The following is a 23,735-nucleotide window of genomic DNA, read 5'->3' as shown; positions in this document are numbered from 1 at the left end:
TAACAATCTAATCACCTCGTAACCATGGTGAAGAATTGCAAATGGTTTATGAAATAGAATGCATCATTTTACATCTCTAAAATGGTATTTCCAGTATAAAAAATAGAATTAATAACAATATATCAAATGTTTTCATTACCGGTTTCTTGTTGTTTGTTAAAAGACAGAAACAGTTACATTTCAAATGTGCTAGTATTGTTATATTATCTCTATGAAATTTACTTTCCCCTGACCTTTCAGATCAGCCAATCAGACGCCTTGATGTCAAACTTGGTGACGGTGACGCCATGGGTAACCTGGTAACCACAGAGCCCAAGTCTCGTTAGTTAAATAGAAAACACAGAGTAAACATACTGTGAAAAATAGAATTTAAAAATGCTTTTTGATATAGTTTAAGCTCTTAAGACACCAAGGAAGCAAATGATAAAATGAAATTACGATGTAGGGCGTAGCTTTTTAAGGAAAACATCAAATACCACCACGACACGGGGCGCAACAGGTAACCTAACAACCACTCAAGCACTGTTGATAATATGCCAACGCAGAATATTTGGGGCTGCTTTTATAATATGTTTTTAATTACCTTTCCATAAAAGTTTGTTCTAAATAACTTAGTAATTTGAGTTCTTTGTGGGACTCTACTAACTGCAGACTGTGACGTTTTCATTGCGCTTAATTGGTTAAATAGAAAACACCTGTTAACTCTTCACAGTGCTACGCGAAAAAGATTCGAAAGTATCTAAGTATTGGTCTACTTCATTTGAGTTTAGATCTTCCAGAACGGGATGTCTTTGGCCAGCTTCTGCTTTCTGGATTTTCTGTGACAAGTAGAGGAATTTCTTCCTATTTTCTTTATGTGATAATTACCTGACAAACATTTCTTCAGTCCAGTTCAAAAGTTCAGAATTGTATCTTTGCTCAAGTTATAATTAAAGTAAGTCTTGAATGTTATTGTAATATTACACTAGTAAACAGACTTTGCAGAAGAAACTGAAGTCAAGAAGGATCAACGACATGGTAATCGCCAAACAGTTTTAATTGCATGCAGTGGCCTTATGGAGATGATTATTAGCTATGATGTGGCCCCTCATCTTTACCAAGCAAGGGGTGACAGTGGAGAGAAGTTATGACCTTTTAACACCAACTTCAGCTCAGCGGCTTTCAACCCTTTTTTAGCAAGTGCCCCTGAGAAATTCCTAAGTTTTCAAGTACCATCATATCATCAAACTTTAGAATATGGTGGCAAAAGCTTATGCATCAGTGAGCAAACTGATTAGATCTGTACTCTGCCATACAGTTTTGAATGAAATGACCCAAAATTAAGATGCTGAGAAGCCATCTATCCTGTCTATAAAATGCACCAACACAACATTGGATGCTGTATTTAATGTCTATTTGGACTGCATTTGTAGCCAAAAGGTTTTGGTTTAAGCCTTGATGGTTTCATGTAGTTGTAATGCTAATACTGTCATGTTGGCCCTCAAAAACTTAAAGCCCAATGTTTAAAGTAAACATATTGAACTATATTCACTATGTCACTGACATTCACATCCCTTTAAAGTCTTTACACCACAATGTATCTCTGTGGCATTTGACAAAATGTGGGAAAATTTAAGGGGTGGGAATTCTTTTTTCATGACACTGAATGTACTGAACATTTATATATTTTTTGTACTTAATAGGGTGCCAATCAAGAGAAGCTACAACTGGAAAAATATAATGTCTCATGTGATTAATAAATTATATTTGGACCTTTATTAATTGTTTGTAGTTCAGAAGTTGGGTTTGGTGGCCTACTCTACTGAGAGATTGACAGAAGATGAATGAACCCAGGTAACGACAAGGTCTATACTGCAAGAAGAATCAGCTAAACTGTGTGCTATACGCAGGGAGGAGTTTTGCCTTCAGGCTCAGGTATTCCCCAACACTATTTTACGTCTTCGTTTTCTGTGTCTGTTTTTAGGAAAAGCTGTGTTTCTTTGCACAAACGGACAGCAACTCACACAAAGAATTTTCCTTAGTCACCCTCTTTCCCCCACTGTTCTTGTATGTTCTAATCTGTGTGGACAACTGTACAAATTTGCCTATACTGCATTGGAACTCAACTGTGAGGCAATGATGTAGCAATCAGTGTGTTACTGTGAGGGTCATTCTGTCTTTTGCACCTTTCTGATCCCCTTTTAAGATGCCAATCTCCTCAAGAATGTGGGACTAGAAAAGCCAGCCTCACAAAGGACAGTTGCCATAGATGCACATGTAAATATTAGTTTAACTCAGGGCAAAAGAAAGCTAATTAGAGCCTGCTAACAAGGGAAAGTGACAAGAGAATCTTTGTTGAGTTTGCGTTTTCCTGCAAACTTTCAAACTATGACAATGCAATTGTGGAATAGTCTTGTACTTCGTTGACGTGATTGTTAAAACTGCTTACAACAGCAGTTGTTATGAGTCACTGACACTGAGTGGGATATTCACTCATTTATCAACTTTGTTTATTTTAACCCTCAATAAAAATGATTAAAAAGGGATTATTACAAAAGACTGTTTTTGTAATAAGAATATTAGATCAACAGAGTATTTTTGCAATTATGTATTTTATGTCCTTTTTATAGCAAGAGAGACTCAACGCTTCTCTGTAATTTAATAGGTTGTCAAAGGGTCTTGGAGATTGTGCACTACGGGGAGCCCTTTCACTGGTGATGGAGTGTGTTGGTCAGGCCAAAAACAATGGGAAATCAATATGCCTCCTCCTTGCACTCAAGAGGTCTGAGTAAACTGGTTTGTGTACTAAGCTTCATAGCTTTGGTTGTCTCCTTTCAGACGATAAAAGGCTCTGTCTCAAAGGTATGAGGAGGCAATAGTGCAGGTCCTATATAGCCTACAGGGGGTCATGCTGACTCCTTCAGTCTTATTGGACAATAGCACTGAAAGCTACAGACAGATATCTTTATATAGGTGCAAGTGTTTAAGTGTGTGTCTACATGTCTTTTCTCTCCTTTCTTAGATGTTTCTGTCTTGCTCTCATGTTTTCCACAGAAACTTTATGCAGGCCTTTGAGTGGTATTCTGGTAGGAAACGTGTAATTCATGACGCTGCTTGACTTTACAGACGTCACTGTGCTACCAGGTAAACCATAATATATAACAGTATAATTGATGATGATACTATTTCAGTGACCATAGGAACGAGACTCCACGTACTCATACCTGTTGAATTAGTTCAATTCTTTCTCATTACAATTGTATTTTATTAGAAACTTGTATAGTTTACATTTAATTATGAAGTAGCACATGGTTGTGAAGTTTAAGGAAAATTTGATATTTTTTCAGAAATAATTTATGTGTTTCACTTTGTTAGTTGAGTATGAAAATAAATACACTTTTCAGTGATATTCTAATTTATGGAGATGCAAATTTTAAAATTCTTTTAAAATTTTTGTTATGTTTGTTTTTTTAGGATTCAAGCATATTGGCGAGTCTATGTTGCTTGTAAAAAGTACAAAAATATCCAGAAAATCAAGTTCCCCAAAGACAAAAAGATGAGTCACCAGTTCTTGGAGCAAAGGGTAAGTTTGGTATTGAACTGCAGCAAGCATAATTTCAAAGCATATAGTCCTAGTAAAGTTTACAGACACTTTTAGTTGTTCAGCCACTCTTCTTGAAAGGCATTGCTAGCGTTCGACCATTTTAGATGCCTAATTTGTCTCTTTCAAGTCTAATTTTGATGTGTGTTTGTCATTTTGGTAAACCAAATTCAGTTAAATTTTTAACCATCTAAATCAAACAATCACCGAACACAACTTGAGAGTGAATAATGTTAAGTTCTCTCTTAAAATCGAAACTGCTGGAACAGAAGTGTGCCTGTGTAAAGGTAGTTTATAAAATCAACATTGAAGGAGAGAGCTCCTGAAAGATGCAGTTGCTCCAAAATCAATACATTTAAACCCATTTAAAAGTTGCAGCTGCCCTCATGGACAAGCCAAGTTACTTCTAGGTGGGGGTTTTTTTGTCCAGGAAGATAAAGACTGAGAAATTTGGTTTCAATGAGAAGAAGCAGTGGCTGTTTTTAGATCATATGGGTAGTTGCCTGAGGGAGGAATAAGAAAGGTAGGCCATAAGACCACATAAAAACATTGTATCTGTTAGCTGCTTCTAGAACAAGGTTTGAATGATAAGGGGAGAAATTCTGAAATGTCCAGCCAGAAACATTCCAGAAACTTGTTGACAGCAACCAGAAATGTATTTCTTACCAACATGTTGGGACATTTTATTTATGTTCTTGTCAATATGTGAAATTTTAACCACAGAAATTGCACAATAAAATCAAAAGTGTAGGAACTTACTAGCTTCTGAATACATGCACACTCATCTGCTCTTACTTCTGAAGCACTTTTTAATGATTTGCAAATGACATACTTTGTTCACCAATAACATAGTTTTGTGGTTTAGTTGAAACAATCTGGATCTTCCAGTTAGCACATCAGGACCCTTTCTGCTGTGCCTGTTTGGGTTGATTTTTATCTTCATTCATTGAAGAATGTCAGGAGGACTGCCCATATTCTGAAGATGAAAGACATTGAAGAGGTGGAAAAAAAGTCATATTTTTGGATACTTTATGCATTTAAATTTCTCATACTGGAAAGGATGGACATGATGGAGTGATACTGTCAAATCTCTGACCGTTTTTTAAAATAATTTCACTCTCAGGCTTCATGATACCCCATACGAAAAGGGAACATTGCCACCTAGTGAACCTGTCCAAGCTGAGATCTTCAATAAACAGCGACTACAGCGGTCAAGATTGCTCTCAACCATTTATCAGCTCTCTACGGAGGGGGAATAATTTCTTCTGAAAATTCACTCACTCACACCTCTTTATGACAGATGAAGCTCCAACAGATGGATGTTCAATGTCAAGTGAAGAGCAGGTGGTAGTTCATTCTGTGTGGAGTGTTGCAATCACACAGAGTGCTTTGCTTCAAAGAGGCTGATTAAGGAAATCGACATATGCATGAGGTCCAGACTTGTAATATGTTGCAAGGGTCAGAGTGTCCTACCCTCTCTCCCTTGTCAGTTTCCAACATCTCACCCATAAACCGTTCCCTCATGTGTCTCATAAACAAAGATGCAGCATTTACCGGGCCAATTAGCTCTGACCTAACGCTAAAACCCAACACATACGGCCGTGTACAGGTTCACATACTCAGGAAGGAGAAAGAATCATTTACTGTTGTCAGCTTCTTAATAGTCAAGTAGAGATCGACCACTTGAGATTCTGTTTTGGTCTCACTGCCATTTTTTCATTTTGCATTTTGAAAGCTCTACTTAGAACCTCCTTAATGTCCAACACTGCAAAAATGTGAATTCTTGCCATTTTTCAACTGGTCTTACAATTGTGATCAGGACTCTATATATAGGAGTGCTCTTAAAAATAATCTCTTATTGGTTAGCTCTTAGTCTTAAAATTTTATACATCCTTCAGAGTCTTAGTCTTGACTCGGTGTCAGTTTAGGTGGTCTTGACAAAACACAACGCATGTTAAATTCACCTGTGGGCTGTAGAGGGGGCATCAGGAGCACATTTTTATGTAACGAGAGAGTTATGTGATGTCACACAGCCAATGAGGCAAGAGCTCTTTTTCTATGAGTTCACAAATATGAGATTATTACTCATATTAATTTATCTTAATTAAACCAAACTGACTGCTGAGCATTGTTTTGCACATCCACTATGTTTCTGAAATACATATTCAACTTAATAAATACAGTAATGGGTATTTCTATACTCTTCTATTAATTTCAACATTCAGGATTGTGACTAAATGAATGCTCAGTATTGAACCATGTGATGATTAATTATTGATTGTTCTAAGACAGTGCTTGTCAGATGGTTAATGTTTGTGTTTTTGCAGATGGCTGTCATACAATCAGAATAATAAACAGTTTGAAATGTCAGATAATTGTACATTTTTGGGGATACTAGGTTAGTAGATTTCAGAAATATGCTTTGTTTTGTTTTGTTCAGTTGATTTAGATAATGCAATTTAACTGGTCAGCTAAAGTGGGCAGGAAAGCTAAAACATCTGGAAATGAAAAGTGAAAACTAAAAAGTTGGTTTTTAGCTACAGGGGCATTTTCTACATTTTATTTGTGTGACTCAAAAGTTGCTAAGTAGTGGGTGGTCAGTAGATCATCTCGTGTCTTTTGTCACAAAGGAGGACGATCTTCAAGAGTAGCGCAGCATGGCGCCGACAGGTGTGATTGACGTGATTTTTCAGGGGAAAGACTTATTTGCTTAGCTGACTGTAATGCAAACAGGCACGTCAGTGCTAAGCTGGGACCTGTGTGAGACGGGGAAACCTATTCTTTCAGTTTTCCTTGTGATAGCAGAGGGCAATAAAGCATCTTTGTATCATAAAGCCGCAGGTGTTCCCTGGGAGAAGATGGGAAAAACACCTTCATATAAGGCCAGCTTCAGTATTCTTATCAGCTTTTTCCAATGCACAGCTTTCAATTTTTGCTCAGCTACAGAGGTCCGACCCTGAGTCAACACATTAAGCGAGACACTACTGACATAGATGGATTGCAGCGAGATAACACCGCTGGGCCCACCTCTGCTTCCCCATTTCTGTGCCCTCTCTCATCCACTTCTAAAGTGGAACAAGGCAAAGTTCACCTCAGGCTGTGCTGTTTGCCCTGACTGTCGAAAAGTCAGCCAGAGACATAAAACCCTCCATTTGAATGGCTAAAACTTGTTTAATTAGTGATAAAAGCCTAGCTGTAAAGCAATTCTGATGTATCTCTGACTTAAGGCTTAAGGGAGAGCATTTGTGTGTGTGTGCGTGCGTGTGCGCGTGTGTGTGTCACAGAAAAGTAAGTTCGGATTTTGCAAGACTACTCTTTTTCTGTGTTATGCAGTTGCAATTGAAAGTTACAACTATTATTCCAATACTTGTTAAATGTTCATGTGTGCATGCAATACATGAACACATTCAGCGTTTTTGATATTGTCCGATAACAGTTACTGACAAGAGAAGGTAGAGATGCTATGTCAAACAACTGCACAAAATGAAATAATTTAAAAGCTATGGTTAAAATCTTTATTTGTAAGAATAGTAGTTGGAAAATTTGTCTTATTATATTCTATATTGATATATATGAAGATGAGTCATGTGCAGGCCCCTGTGTCTAGCGACATCAACCTTCCCATTAACTCTGACTAGGTATTTCTGTCCCCCTGCAAGTGTGTCCACAGCATTATGCTGCTGCTCCCATATTTCACTGTGAAGATTGAGCGTTCAGGATGAAACAGACCTTTTTTTGCATGATGGCCAAATATGTGTAGTTTTGGCCTCATCTGACCAGACCTCCTTCTTTCACCTTCTTATGTATGACTTGTGGCAAACATTTGTTTATTCATCAATGCTCTCTACCAACCAGACCTTCAGAAAACATCTGTATTCATACTGAGTTTGAATTGCACTCCAGGGGGTTGCATTTAGTCATCAAGGGAATCTGAAAGTTACTTGTTGCACAGAATTTTATTTAGTCCAATTAAAGGAAGCTGAATTCAAATTCAGTTTTTAATTTGTAAAACATTGTTGAGAACCATGCACTGTTTTACCTCTGTCTCACAATTATAGAGGTAAACCAGTTATATATCACTAGTATTAATCTATCACTTAAGTGTTCAGAATGTGACAAAATGTTGAAAGCTTACAGTGCTAGATGCATGTGATTTTAGAGCAGTTAGTTCTGCAGAATGCTAAAAAAAATAATAAAATACCGTTTGTGACTGAACGGGAGAAACCCCTCAGTGAAGACTATTTAAATGATTAGCACCACAATATGTTCTTTTTTTTTATTATTGGTTTTCATTAATTCTCCATGTTAGTTGGAGACATGACAGTATTGATCTGGCTGTTTAACAACTACAACCTGTCAGCATGCCTCAGCCATTACAATAAACTCACAATCAACCGTCGCTGAAAACACAGCTCCATTGTGTATCAGAATGAAGCATTCTCATCCTTTGTGCCACTAAAATGGTTTTTCTAATTAGTCGCAGGAACTGAATGACAGCTTTGTCCGATACTGTCACACCGACACGGAGGCTTTTCTGAGTGATATCGACCGTTCGCTGTCATCAAGCAGACGGGTCTTCGAACAGCTGGAGAGAAAAGGCGTCTCAGAACCTCGGGAGAACGAGTGGGAGCGACTGAAGAGCCAGGTCGGAAACAAGACACAGTTGGTCATAAAATCCTGGATTCTTTTTCCAACCTTGCCTTCCTCCTAACATGTTAAAGCTTGCAATGAGACAAGAGCTTCAAAGCTGCTGCATAAAGAGCTCGGATCTCCACAGATGTGATCATTCAGTTTACAATGTGAATGTAGATATGTGGGAGTAGTAGTCTTTTGTTTACTAAAAACAGAAGCAAGTCTGATAGTGCACAGCAGACTTTTTATTCATAGCCTGGACTGCTACCGGGGAGCTGAAAAGACATTAAGATGTACTGCTCCTTAAGGCTTCATTGTGGGCTTTCTTTACCAACAGTGCCGTTTTTCCATTCAGGAGACTTGGGTGTGTGCAAAAAAAAAAAATAGATGTCTTTATTTCTCTTTATCTGGTGTGAAAAGGTTGAGCACGAGGCAGGAGTGGCTCAACCTTGACACGAAGCCTCAAATGGTGAATGTGCTTTCAACACTTTGCCTTGTACCCTTTTGCATGGGTGCAAACTCTATAAAGTGGAGTGCAGCTCACTATGAAACATTTAACAGCAAGACACATTGGCCTCTAAATACAGGAAGCTGACACTGGTTAATCATTGGTGAAGCTGTGCTTGTTTATAAGCACAACTCAGCTTGCAAAAGTGTTTGTCCCCTGAAACCTTTATAGATTTTGTCATGTTACAGACACAAACTACTACGTGTTTACTTGGGATTTTTGTGATAGGCTAACACAAAGCAGAGTATGATTTTGAGGTGGAAGGAAATGAAAAAAGATATAACATGCGTTTGTACTTAGCCCGTGTGTTACCCCTTGTATAAATCCAATGTAACCAATGGCTTTCAAAAGTCACACATTGAGTGTATTTTAATGTAAGTGGACCACAAAGGTTTTTTAGAGAACATTTTGGACAGTTTGTCACAATGTAGTATGAGGTACATAATACCTACATGGAAAACACCAAGTTTGACAAAAAAAAAACAAGACAAAAAAAAAAAGAGTTCATCTCAATCGGATGTAAACCATCAACATCCATATTGCTCATATTTTTGAGATTTGATCGGCAGTCCTAATTTTACACATTTTAAAAGAGTTTACTTTCTCAAACTGGGACAAGAGCCACAATTAATTGAAACGGAGTAATACAAAGTATTCACAGAGTGATATTTATTCAAATTAAACGTAATTTGAGCATTGTCGATTATTTCCATAATTCATCAAAATATTTTACCAAGTTAACTAAATCCATTTGCAACAATTATGTACACTACATGTGAATAAAAAAAACGTCAGGATTTTACATCCAAAAGAGCTAAATAATGTAAAAAACATATGTCCACCGAAGGTCACATAGAACTCAAACACCCAGACAAAATAAAAGCAAGTAAACATTTTCCTTTTATTTGCAAACACACAAACAACAAAAATACCATTTATCAAACTGAGAAATCGTAAAAAATACATTCACAAAACATGTACCAAAATTTACATGCAGAGATTAACAGACGAATGGATAGAAATTAAAGTTACACCTGCAGCACAGAACGACTTGACACCTTCATTCAAACACAGACAATATGGACTATAAAACCAAAAAATCATTTAAAAGGAAAAGTGGTCCAATATTTATATGTGAAGTTTTATTTTTCCCCAAGAAATACCGAAAAGTCCACTTTCTTTAAGTTAATGGAACTGTTATTTTATTTCAATACTTCACTAAATTTCAGCTTGCGCATAAGAAAAGAGGAAAATCTTTACTTTGACTCATTCATCTGCCTCTCTCACAAGGAAAAGTGTTTAAATCTTAACAAATTCACATCACTTTTTATCTTCAGAATTCACATCTTCACATCATTCTAGAACCAATAAAATACAAACAAAAACAAAATATATCTGGCAGAACAGAAAGTTATTTGTTTTTCATTATTGAGAAATATTACTGGATGCCCTTTGTCATATTTTTGCGTACTGTATGACATTGCCAGTGTATATATAAAAAAAAAAATTAGCGCTGTACATTTTCTTTTGTTCAAGTCTTGAATGCATATATAACTTCAGATTTCTATTTGTCATGACAAAGAAAAACAATGCCACTCTTCATCCAAGTAGAATCATTCCAACCAATGCAAGAAATTGCTAAAAAATGAAGCTCCTTCCTTAACATTAATAGTGGAAAAAAAAAAGTAACATATAGCTGGCTTTGAAGCAGAAACTCGGTAGCAGAAAGGATCACAGTACGGCTGTGCAAAGAGACCAATTACCATCACATCACGCCTACAAGATGTTTTGTCATAAGGCATTCGAGGTGATTGTGAAGACAAAGAAAATCACAGTTCAGAAGATTACGCAGCAATGCAACAAAATGTAGAGGGACGCCTGAGTTACCAAGTCTTTCTCTTGGCTACAAAGCTGGCTCGCTTGTGGTTCTCCGTGAACTCATAGAACAAACTGTGTGTGATTTACAGATGTTGGTCCTGTAGCAAAACCTTCGTTCACTTGCACTTCTTTATTGTCTTTAAATTATATTTCACTACAAACAAATTGTGGACAGCCCCTCTAAATTACTGGTAAATCAAATTGTTCACTTCCACAATCTTCTAAGGGAGCCAAATGCAAATCCATCTGTTTATTGGATATCTACTATCCTTAGCTCTGCAAAGGGTGAGGTCAATGCAAACAGATACATCTGTGCAGCAATATTCCAAGCCTACCATGTCTGAATTTTATAACACATATGATTAAAATAATATCAAAGATGCTTTCTGTAAAACCTTCAGCGGGCTCAGTGAAAACTGATTATTTACATCCAAACATTGGAATAAGATCTGAAACAAATTATTATATACATGTAAGTACAACATTTACAAAACAGTTTCGTGTGCGTGCCTGTTTTTTTTTGTTTTTGTTTTTTTGAAAGAGCAAAAATTATGCAAGATGTGCATCAATAAAAAAAAAATTACAAGTAAAACAAAACTACAGATTCCCTTCAGATGAACTAGAGTTTTCCAATCAGTGAGATTTGGCTTGGTTTTAAAAACAGCCAATTTTTGATTGGCTTAAATCAAATCAGGAGCACCTTAAAAAAAAAAAAAAAAGGAAAAAAAAGTGTCCTCCTTCATACAAACTGACATCATCAAAAAGTTAAAGCCCACTTGCATAAAGCCAGATAAAAACACATACGACAGAAAAATTACAACAAGATAAGACGTTCAGACCTGACAGGTGCAATGCATAAAATGCAACCCATAATACGGTGCAGCATTCTGCACTGGCTCTGTTCAGTGGGAATAAAACACAAGTTACCATGTTTCAAAAAGCAGTTTGTCAGTTTTTTTTCTTATTTTGAGTTTAAAGAAGAAAAAGAAAAATTGAAATCCTCTCATGCTTGCATCACTAATAAAAACAAAAAAAACAAAAAACAAACAAAAAACAAACATTTATTCTGAGTTTCTCACCAACATTAAAAAAAAAAAAAAGAATTTAAATACCTTTGTAATTGAATGGTTGGTTTCTACTTCAGCAACTGATTTAAGACTTTGATAAAGAAACGGAACCAAGCAGAAACTGCTTTTATCTAGTGCAAAGGTAGGAGTTGCAAAAGGAAGTAAGGTGACGATGACGGGTGCAAGAATGCCCCAGAAGCAAGAGATGGGTAGTTTAAAGTCACAGTCGAGGTTAGCATCAAGGTCAGTCCATTGATGGCAGTCTTTTTCACTCCTCTGTCTCCGCCCTGGCTCTGTCCCAGCTTCCATCAGAGACGCAGAGGATGGAATGTCACGAAGCTAAATTGCTCTCAGCCTCCATTTGCAGCAACAGTCAGACACTGCCTGGGTTTATTAAGTTCCTTCCTATCCTTTTCACCTTTCAACACTCAGACAGTACTGTTGAAATCTTCCTGTGGCTCTGCTAGCATGTGTGTGTGCGTGCGTGCTGATCCATCGTCCCTTTCACAGAGTTTTCTGATGCCCATTGGCCGAGAGCTTCCCAGATTCGGGGTCTGCGGGGCTGTTTGACAGTTGCAATTTATCCAGACCTGGGCGGTGGGAGATAAGGCAGAGAAATCTCATTAAAAAGCCTTAGACTTTCATTTAGGCAGAGGTATTGATGTTCTTTTCTCTCCTCAGTGCCTCTATCTGACATTTTCTAACCCCATTCCGTCCTGTGTATCAAACATTCAGGGATAGTCACACCAAGTCTTTAAATGCAGCTCACTGCTCTTTATTTTTTTATTATTTGGGGGGGTTTCTTTATAGGTCATTTAATCTGAAAAATAAATAAAAGCACAAGTGCATCTCAGTAAATTGTAAAAATCACCTAAAAAACTTTATTTATTTCAGCAATTGTAGTCAATAAGTAAAACTTTTAGCTTATTGCTAATATGCAATTCAGAGTCTCAGAAAATTTTTAATTAAATAAGGCTAGAAAAAACATTTTTATTACAGATATGTCATATATGTCTTTGTACTGCCGAATATATACATAGGAGCCACAGCAATTAATGCAAAAAGCTGTGGCTCCTTTTGCATTAATTGTTGGATCAGTAGTCAGTCCTCAATGGCTAATTTCCTGCACGTCTTAAGATTTCAATGCAACTGTGGCTATATTCACTGATTGTGCACCTTGTTCTACCACACATTCGTCCTTCCACTTAATGTTCTGTGAACATGCTTGGAATCCGAAAGCCAGCTTATTTAGCAGTGGCTATCGGTGTCTTATCTCGTTTGTGGAGGGCGTCATAAACAAATTATAAATCAGCTGGACAACTGAGAAGTCAGCAGTCTTTCCCATAATTATGTAGACCATTTTGTATTTTAAAAATTCATTTTATCTATTATGTAATATTATGAGAAATTGAATGTTGGGTTTTGATAAGCTGTAAGCCATAATTATAAAAAATTTACAGAAATTAAACCCTGAAATATATTTTTCTGTGAGGAATCAACATTAAATATGAGTTTAATCATTTTTTTCTACTGAAATACATTAACTTTTCATTTATTATCTACTATAATGCACCTGTGGATTGTCAATGTTCCAGAACAAAATAAGATTAGGCTTAAGAGACATTTACCTAGGGCCTTCAGGAGTTCTTCTCGCACTGCCGAGGTGAATTTTCTCACAAGACAAAGAGTTGTCACAACAGCAAAAAGCAAGTTGTATGAGAGGACGATGTAGAAGTTTCCCAGCCAATTAAATCTCCCAAAGTCCCCCAAGAGATCAAACCTGGTGATACCTGTGAAGGACAAACAAAACTGTCAAATAGTTTTTTCCCCCCATAGTGTTCAAAAGACAAAATCCACAAAGGGAATGCATACAACTTATTTTGTCAATGCCAGTTTTGAAATGTGAGGTTCTGTGTTCATAAGCAGGATTTTTTTTCTTATTGGTGAAAAGCACTGAGGCTTCTGGAAAATGCAGCCATATCTTTTCTCCCTGCAGTTTGACAGATCTTTCTGCAGGAGCTTATCTCTTTCAACAAGTGAAAACACTCATTCTGAAAGCTGAATCACATACAAAAACAATTTTTTGTCTCCACAATCTTGTGTATGGTAAGTGATTTGTAACATTTATTTTATCCCCTTTTTAAAACATTTTTAAAAATCCTTTTTAATCCTCTCTGCTTACACATTAAAACATATAAAACTTTAATAACTTCATTTTTTTATTATAACCTTCAAGATATGTAAACAGATTTCAAATACATTCAGGATACAAAATACATTTTGGAAGTCATGGGCTTTTTAACCATATCAAAGTAAATTGTGGTTTTCAAAAGTTAGTTTTAGAAGTGCTACAGTTTTTCCCCGTAGCGTTCCAACTGTTTAAAGTTTGTTTGATGAGATGCCAGGAAAAAGTATCAGAGTACTGAAAACACACTACTAGTTCCTCACTAACATGACATAATATCTGTTTGCAAATACTATTGGTCACAAAAATAAAAGGAAAAAAAGAAGAAATGTTACAAATCACTTGCTATTAAGCTGCAGCTCCAAGAGATAATTGTGGGCAGTAAAGTCTTTCTGCATATTACTGGATACCATTTCTAAAGAGATAGGCCACCAAATATCATCTCCAAGTAAGTTTGTGTTTTTGCACATATGAATACAGTAAGGACCGCTATAATTGTAATCATTTTTAGAATTATTTTAACTTTGGTGCATCATCCGGAGCAGCTTTGTTTTGCCATAAGGCAACACAATATTGGGCTTCGTTCACACTGCAGCCTGAAGTGACTCAATTCCAATTTTTTTTTTTTTTTTACATAATGCGAACTGCATCCGATCTTTTCATGACAGTCTGAACAGCACAGGTCGGATTCTTTTCGAATGTGACCCATATCTGACTCGTATCCGATTCAAATGCGACCTAACGTTCAGGTCGCGTTCATCCGAACTGAACGTCACTGATTCTCACCAAATCTCACTATTCTGCGTCCTGATACGTGCAAACAGGAAGAAAAACAACAACCATGACGGATTATATGAGGATTAAGTTGCTAATATGCAGCTCCAGCCGGACAACAACTTCAAATATGTAAGCTAAGCTCCACCATTAGCAACCATGTTTACTTCCGCAAACAATAAGCACTTCTTCTTTTTATGGCGGTTGGCAGAACAATGAGAACCCTGACACCATTGCGCCCTCTACTGTGCATGCGGGACACTTTCAGGTCATTTGCTTGTTCACGCTGCAGAACACATACCTGTCGCATGTTTGGCAGTGTGAACGGCCCCGGCAAAAAAAAAAAATCCGATCTGACAAAAAAAAATCGGAATTGTGCCACTTCAGGTTGCAGTGTGAACACAGCCTTGGTTTACAGGTGCAAAGTGTCCACTGTTTTCTATGTGCAAGCAGCTTTACTGTAAACTGTAAAACACGATAATATATACACTTGAAAACTACTATAAAATTTTGTAATTATTTAAGTCCATGCAGTAGAATCAAAATAAATGTGAAACTTATTTTAGCAGCAGTTGTGATGATTGTTCCAACTTCTGGTTGAGTTTGGTCATTTTTTTTAATTATTTTGTGTAAATACAGTTACCTAGTGGTAAATCTATTTTTTTTAATTGTATTGTTTTCATGCTGCCATGTTTAGCCTGGATATGCATGTTTGGCAACGGTCAAAAATAGATGAGTTAAAGGCTTTTACATATTGGCGCTTCGGGAGGTAGAAATTACTCTGCAATTAATTAAAGGTGGTTTGCAGCTTAAACTGTCCTCTAGTAATAAATAAATGTACAGTTAGTCTTGCAGGTCCCTTTTAGATCCAACATGAATGTTAAATCTTCTGGTTGAGTTGATCATGTCAAATTTCTACTGCAGCCATCACTGTTGCTTTTCCTCCCAGCCTGTTTATCTTTATGTTGCCGACTCTCGTTTTTGTATAGTTGAACAACGAAATCTTGTCAGTAAGGATTTACAACGTATTTTAAAAGATACTTATGCTGTCAATTGGATGATAAAATAGTTTTATTTAATATGATAAATTGATCAAGCAAACCATCAGTTCAAATCTGCGTTTCATAACACTTTCATATCTGATCTCGTCTGTAATTTGTATGCAGGAATCATATTCTGACGTGTCAGACCGAAGAAGCCCCAGTCTCTGGGCACTACTTCTCCTGTAACATCTTCACAATCTCTGTCGTCAATTAGATTGAGCTATTGATTCAGTGTCTGCAGAGATGTATTTGCAGCCGCAGTAAGCAGTTTGGCAGGCATCGCAGACCTTTAACAAAATTGCCCATGAAGAGGCAGGGAGAAAAATGACGGAGACCTCAGTCGATGCAGCTAGCCACTGTGGTCTGGCCAAATTTGTTTCTAATACCAAAGGTTCTGATCCTGGTTTGGTAATTTGAGAAAATCTGATTAAGAGTTTTAAAAAATTGATTTTTAAAATGACCAGAGCATATCGTGGAGAGTTGCAGACATTTATCTGCATGCTGCTGGTTACACATCCAAAAGGCATCCATCTGTTTGATCGGGATCATCTTTAGATTGTTTAAGTCTTTACTGAAACACTTTAGGACTAATCAGCTGCTTGTACATGTTAACAAATATGAAACCTGTGCCAGAAAACATCCCCATTTTTTTTTTCTTAAGCATTTCTTCATCTTAGGAAGGATCTCAGAGTTAGCTCGGGTCTTCACCAAAGCACAGGCTAGTAAGACATTTTTATCCTATGGTCAGTTTTAAATTAAAAAAAGCACTGTGTCACAGTTTTTAAACAAAAAAAATAAAATTCAATGCATAACATAATTAGCCTTGGAAAGAAAAACAACAATTGAACAACAACAAAAATCATTCAATTTTATGTCTTAACACACCCCATTTTCCATACTAAGTCTTAAATCATGTTTAGGTTCATCTTAAATGTTTTATCCACTTTTTGCTTCCTTCATTTGTTTGTTTCCTCAGAAATGAGCCAGTAACATTCAAATGCTATGTAACTAGCAGTTCTGGTAAACACATGTGTAAACACAAAAACTACAAGCCCCATGCAGCAAAATAGCAAAACATACAGCCTGTTGGATTTTATCCTTCCAGGTGAACCTGCTACACCAAAACCTTACTTATTGCACATTTATTAAAATTTTCATGTTACTTTATCTACTACAACCTTCATCATGGAAAAGTCTATCTTTAAAGCAGTTTGGCTTATAAAACACCTCATGAAGCGGTGAAAAACTCAGAAAAAACTCACTCAAGCACTTTTTATGGCTTCTCTTTGAAAGGGGTTTAAACTGTAGGAACAATTTGGCAGATAACTGGAGAGATTTTGAAACATATTTATTGGTAACTTTGGTGTAAGATTTAAACTCTAGATTTAGGGTGGTAGATTACTGTTATCTGAAACCATATTAGAAAATGTATATATTGATCGACCTTGTTTTAGGACTTCTCAAATCTCCATAGCAACCCTGACTACAGACAATAAGACACAGCAAGTCTCTGAGTCAACCTTATTAAAGTTCAATAGATTCATAACCCAACCACTCTGCATCCTGGGAACTGGTTATAATATGCATCTGATGTAACTCATCTGTCACTCCTCTATAAAGATGACATATATTCTACACGGCTTTGTACTGTGATGCACTTGTTTCCCCCCACTGGAAAGTACACAAAAAACACCTCATAAACACACAAAACTTTTTTTTTCCCCCTTCTCTCCTAACATCTCACTTCGTCACACTCAACTCTCAATGACTTTTTTTTTTTTTTTATCTTTCAGTGGGAGGCCTTTTTTCCTTTTCAGCTCAGTCTCATGCATCTATTCCTTTCATTTATTCAGCGTCACAAAGCAGAACCTGTTGATATTTTGTAAAGCTCCCAGTGACTCACTGTATGCTTGCTCCATCCCATTCTGCAGCCGGTCACACAACACACACAGAATAGGGCTATTTAAACAGCTGGGCTCTACATGTTTATTACTGCCATTATGATGGTGCCACTCCTGGCATTTCTAGCCCTTCTGTTCTACTGTCGCTATAGAAAGTTTCAGTAAATTCAGCCTAAATGACCTCATGTTGATGGTTCATCTGCAAGTGTTTGTTTTTGTTATTAACAGGGTCTTGAAAAAGCAGTCATAACACTTGAACCTTTCCATATTTTGCTTTGCCCCAAACTTTAATGTATTTTAAAGGGGAGAGGAAGGAAAAAATAGTGGCAGCATCATGCTGTGGGGATGCTTTGCTTTAGTAGGTGCAGAAAATCTATATAGAATTGATAGTAAGATGGACAGAGTTAAAACAAAGGGTAGTCCTATTAGAAAACTTGTGAGAGGACGCAGTTAGAGGTTTATCTTGCAGGGGGACAATGAGACAAAACCAACAGGCAGAGGAATGATGGAATGATTTAGTTCAAAGTATATTATTGTTTTAGACCGGTCCAGGTGATGTCCAGAACTAAATTCAACTGAGAATCTGTAATAATGCCCAATAATGCTTAAAAATAAACTTAGTGTGCACTAATTAAAAGGATAAAGTAGGTAGAGATCTGTATGAAATGTGTGTGCAAATTATTGTACATCAAAACATCTCCAATAATGGATATTTTGGACGTGAACCGTTTTCTATTTTGTTTTCTTGTGCTGGTGGATCAAATTTCTACCACTCAAATTCAAGTTGGTGGTTGCACAAAAGCAGTCCAGGGGCCGCAAATGGCCCACCGGCCACACTTTGGACATCCCTGATTTAACACATTAAATCCCAACAAAATAAGTTTCAGTTTGTGATTGGAGTATGACAATAATTGAAAAAGATCGAGGAAGATGAACCATTTTATTGTTTGAAGTTAGATCATTAGGTATCATCTCAAAACTTAAATTTACCTTTAAAACTCAAATCTACACATCAGCAGCCGTAAAATGATTTATTTAACTTCTTCAAAGGAAAAGATGGAACGTTTATACATGTGGTTCATTTATTTAGGTTAAATCATGCCAAAGAAAGATAAACCAAACCAAACAAGTTTAAATATGTGTAGTCAATCTTGTCAGGCTGTTTTGTCTAATTTCTGGTTGAAAATTCAAAGAAACTGCCAATTTACAAAAATGATTCTAATTCAAGCAGGCAATAAACTTACCAAGAGTTCTGGACATCACTGGTAGAGCTGAGCTCAGGACCAAGATGGACACACAGCAGCCGATGATCTAAAAATATGACAAAATGGTCCCATTTTAGTTTCCAGGTCGCCCAAGCACATAATGTACAATTTATATGTGGAGGAAGGAAAGCACTTGATAGTTCCAGTGCTGATATGCCCACACACATACACACCACTTGATGTTAAATTGGTTCCACATATTAGACAATTAGTACCTCTGAAGTTGCTCATTACCAGGTTCCCTCTATTGTCATTTCAAGCCCTTTCACTGAAGCGTCATGGCTAGTTAACAAGCTGCACCACTCCCAAACTCATTAACAAGTGAAAAGGTGCCCCTATAGGCTGAACAGAGCACACATCCTCAACCCCCTAAAATCCCCAGCCTCCCTCTGATGTATAAGAAAGGAGCTTGCACTTTGTCAGTGTTTACGCAACCCACAAACAAATATTGGACAGATCGACGAAAGCTGTTGTGAAGCTTTGAAGGGTAGGAATTCAGGGAAAAAGGAGGTAGAGGACAAAAAAAAAGGGAACAGATGAAACTGCAGGAGTCCCCAAACACATCAGCACCTCTGGAGTAATTTCAACACCTTTGCCCTCCACTTGAGCCCATCTTTACCGTTGTCATGGTTGTGTCATCCTTCCTGGGAGTGAGTCCCTCAAAGACACGCAGGCTGTAGAATCCGACGACGGAAGACACCATCAAGTAGCTGTTCAGCAAATCAATCAAGGAACTGAAAACGCTTTGCTGCAAAGAAGCTTTATTGAGTCTTTTATATGTGTGCCTGGATTGCTCCTTTTCAACTATCATAAAAGGTGATGAAACAACACAACATGTTCCCGGAAGGTGTTTGGCTGAGCAATGCCCTAAGTAAACAAGCCAGCTGTTGCTCTTGGTCATGGAGCATACGACAAACAAAGGGGAGGTCACTTGAAGGATACAACATGAGGATGATCTCCACCACCGCCTGAATTACGCCAAATGTGGACAAAGACGTGTTCCCAATGCCTCGCTCCTGGACGACAGAGAGACAAAGAAAAAATGCACAGTTAGCTCTCGTCGAATAGAGCACCCCTTTAAACACATCCAAAATGAAACAAAAGGTTTACGATAACTCTAGTTTATTGGGAGGAAAATACTGAATTACAGAAATCTTGCAAAGTCGATACGTGTTGCTCAACGAGTTTCCCTACAGAATCGGAATAAAAACCTGCTAAATAATGAATAGAAGAAGATGAAAGAGGCTCCTACAATATATGAACAGGTGTTCAAACAAAAAACACCTTATTGCTTATGGTAAGAAGCGTAGACAGGCTGAAAGCATGCCAAAAACATAAAAACAACAAAACAAATACTTAAGCAAACAGACTACAGGTCCCTCCCCCTCAACCCCCGACCTTCCCTCCACCTCAAAGATCTTTGGAAATCAGAGCAAGACAAACATCTACATACTCTGAACATTCCAAGCAGCTGTTTTGTTATATGATTAATATTTGCTTTTGTTAAGTCTTGGCACAAGAACTGACCTTTCAAAGTGAATTATATGCAGCAACTTAATTACTTTATTGAACTAAACTGTTTAAAACTCAGAGTCAAGCTTAGAAAATCTGAAATTAAAGCACCTACATTAAAAAGAAAAAAAGCAAACATGTAGTTGTCTTTGCTGATCCAGAAAATCATTAAACATTTCATATCCATTTATTCTGGTTTTTATGGGATTTTACTGAAAAATGCTACTGAAGAAAGAAAGAAAAAAAAAAACAGTCTGGCACGTTGTTTCATGCCTCTTAATGCAACTGTCATCTTTGGGAGCTTACTGCAAAGCCATGCTGCAGAGTTCTTACTCTATTACACGGATAATTTAGTAGAGCTGATGTCATTTATTATTGCAGGAATGGCGAGCATGCATTTGGTTATGTGTGCTGTCAATATGCACAAATATAAAAACTCACAGAAGCTAGCTTTAGATAAGAATTGTCAGGTCTTACTACAACTAAGCCTGTTTGTAGGAGGAGTGATGTACATCTTTGACTAACTCATACAAAATAATTTAAAGAAGAAGGTATGACCACAACAATAAAATCATTAACAGGTGAAATGAATCATTTGTTTAATCACAGTATCTCAGACTAGTTTCTAAACATGTCTCAAACAATAATGCTGCAAAAGTTGCTTTAAAATGGCAGACATGTTGACACAATCACAACTGAACAGGTATTATTACCAAAATTCACACCTGGGATTTCTCAGTTAGGATCACAATAATCATACCATATATAAAAAATATAACCATTATTACACAGTCAAATGTCAGATCAGCAACCGAGGGAGTGTATACTTTTAGTAGTTTGTATTGTGATGTCATTCCCAGTTTCACCCAATTCAACTGATACAACTCAGTCTGAATCCTGGCTCTGAGGATAAAAACAACACAACACACACAGTAGGCCCATAATAAACAGCAGCTTTATGGCCTGTGCTATAATCCACATGCTGTGTGCAGGCTGTAACCCACCTCAAGACATTTATGCTTGGGAGCTGCACGTGTATTTATTAATGAGTTTATACACTAATATCCAGAAAGTGTGCTGCAAAAAGCCAGGTTTGATAGCAAAGTAGGCAGGTTGTTTGGATTTTAGATTGTGTCACAATAATTACAGCATTTGAAATGAATTGAGCAGCTAGTTATTTTTTATTTTATTTACCACATCCATTTGAAAATATAAAGATTTTTAATACTACTTGTACGGAAATTGCCATAAACCTGAAGGTTAAGTGTCCATTTTACTAGAATACAACATTTTTGTGTCAGCTAGCAACGGAAAGGACCTGCAGTAACATCTTTACTAGTCCCTCTCAGAGTTTGTTCATAAAGCCATTAAATGCTGCTCTCTTTAATGGAAGTAGCAGCAGCTTTACATGTTCTCTCTTTTTACTCTCCTGTTCTGTAAAGCCGAGTGGGACACTGCTCAGTATGTCGAAGACTGCAGCAGGACGCTCAGTTAGAAAGGAAGACAAACGTTGACAGGGCACTTTCATTGTGTGCGCTCCGTATAACAATTAGCATATCAGGGGTTCATTTGACTTTCCCACAGTCTGAGGCTTTGCTCGGGTCGTGGCGCGTCCGGATGTCAAACCAGATGTTTTTCAACTTTCTTTCCACCATCCAATCAAACTTTGGGCAGAGGGAATTTTTGTGCCAGAGGGGGAGAGTGAATTAATGTGTAGGTTACATAGGTAAACAGATGGATTTCATATCAGTATTGATTGTTTAAGAGGACGTGACACCCCCTTCTTCTGGCCCTGTGAGATTAGATCAGAGGTGTGGCATTCATCCAGTTGAACAGACTCATAACTCGTTTTAATTGGGCCAAACTATCAGGGAGGACAGGTTCGAGCCACATGACGCACGTAATTTTGGGGGGGGATTTTCGCAGATGTGTCAAGTCAAAGCAAACATCATCTCAATAAAATAATTGGAATGTGGAGGGCAGCCCTGTCAGTTGCCCGCCAGACGCAAAAACATAATGTGGGAGAAATAGGATACATAATGTTGCCTCCTTTTCCAGACAAGAATACAACCGCAAACGCACGCACATGCGCGCAAGTGCACGCGTGCATGCACCTCTGAGTGCTGATGAGGTGAGATACAGAAATCTTTAAACAGCTTTCTTGTTAGGTGAAGATGAAAATCTCCAAGAGTCATTCCACTCTCTCAGCCTCACACTAAAAGTCCTCCACTTGGCCCTGTTTGTCTTTGCGGCAAGGAGGAAAAGCAGCTTTATTCAGTCACTGTGGACATGAGACGCGTAACAAGCTCATTGAGTCTGCAGGCTGCTGTGAAATGACTCTGAATGAACTTCCAAAACAAAACCGGCAACACATGGTTCGGGCCAGATTACCATCTTGTTGAGCTCTTTCTTCCGAGGTGCACCTGAGCATATCCGGAATTTGATTTATGTCTCCGCTGAGGGCATGGCAGGTCCGACTGGCGTGCTCCTTTGCAGTTTACATTCTGGGTGTGCGATAGTGTGTGTGTGTGCGTGTGTGAGAGAAAGAGCTGAAAATGTACTGCAGTTAGAGGGCTTACCGTGGATCCCTTGGGCATGGCCGTCTCATCCACTAGAAGGTAGAGGATGTTCAGCGCCACCATAATAACAGAGATTGTCTGCAAACACAAAGGAAGATATAGATTTGTTTACATACAGCGTAAGGTAATTGTTCCATTTCTTTCAGAATTTGCCATTGTGATATACTTAACTTGCTGATTTGCAGGAATGGTGAGGTATAATAACTATTTTGTCATTGTAAACCACTCCAACATAAAACTTAAAAAAAAAAAAAGCTAAACAACGAGAAGTAGGTAGGACTGTGACGCACGTGCCATGCTTCACCCTTCTCTTTTTCTAGTGGTATTAGATGGCATAAACAGCATCTTTCACACTGTAATTTATACAAAATCCCAGTTATTGCAAGTGGCTAATCAGCACTGTTTAAAACAACTATTAGATAAAAGTAGTTTCCCCACCCAGACTCTGTGGGAAAAGTTGAGTTTGGAGGTGACTGTGTTAGTCCCAGTGGCCACCAGCCAGGCTGCAGACGCCGAGAGCAAACAGAGCTTAATGACAGGTCAGCCTCAGCACTTACCGTTCCTGCGAGCAGGATCAGCATCACCATGGGATACAACAAGTTCTTCTCCCATCCTGATGCTTTCTTTCTTCTCTCTAACAAACAGCAAAGTGCAAAGTTACTCTTAAAGACGCTGGGACTCGTTTACCAAACGTGTAAGATGCAAAAATAAGTATAGTCATTTTCACATTCATTTTGAGATAGACTACTCTGGACTTGACTGAGAGTTGTTTATGTTTAATTATGATATAATTAAACATACATATATATAT

At 37.5% G+C, this 23,735-nt stretch overlaps 2 protein-coding genes across 2 annotated transcripts in view; one reads left to right on the top strand and one right to left on the bottom strand.

Annotated features, from left to right (window-relative positions):
- The first annotated feature begins 287 nt into the window (after positions 1-287).
- On the top strand, positions 288-8,439 carry rnf32 (ring finger protein 32). Its single transcript, XM_008396831.2, is given in 5 exon segments — positions 288-321; positions 1,772-1,914; positions 3,002-3,123; positions 3,454-3,562; positions 8,058-8,439. Coding segments are annotated over 5 exon segments (642 nt in total). The 3' UTR covers positions 8,292-8,439.
- Positions 8,440-11,667: 3,228 nt separating this feature from the next.
- The window catches only part of lmbr1 (limb development membrane protein 1), a 38,040-nt gene continuing 25,972 nt past the window's right edge, over positions 11,668-23,735 (bottom strand). The window contains exons 11-17 of the mRNA XM_008396743.2: positions 23,482-23,558; positions 22,925-23,002; positions 19,776-19,849; positions 19,453-19,543; positions 18,813-18,879; positions 13,294-13,455; positions 11,668-12,255 (exon numbers count right to left, since the gene is read on the bottom strand). Of these exons, the coding sequence (XP_008394965.1) occupies positions 12,170-12,255; positions 13,294-13,455; positions 18,813-18,879; positions 19,453-19,543; positions 19,776-19,849; positions 22,925-23,002; positions 23,482-23,558 (635 nt within the window). The 3' untranslated portion in view covers positions 11,668-12,169. The remainder of the gene's footprint in view (positions 12,256-13,293; positions 13,456-18,812; positions 18,880-19,452; positions 19,544-19,775; positions 19,850-22,924; positions 23,003-23,481; positions 23,559-23,735) is intronic.

The sequence above is a fragment of the Poecilia reticulata genome, linkage group LG20, assembly GCF_000633615.1.
Source record: "Poecilia reticulata strain Guanapo linkage group LG20, Guppy_female_1.0+MT, whole genome shotgun sequence".
NCBI classification, from domain to species: Eukaryota; Metazoa; Chordata; class Actinopteri; order Cyprinodontiformes; family Poeciliidae; genus Poecilia; species Poecilia reticulata.
Note: the sequence above shows the minus strand (reverse complement) of the source record. Positions and strands in the feature narration are given on the sequence as shown.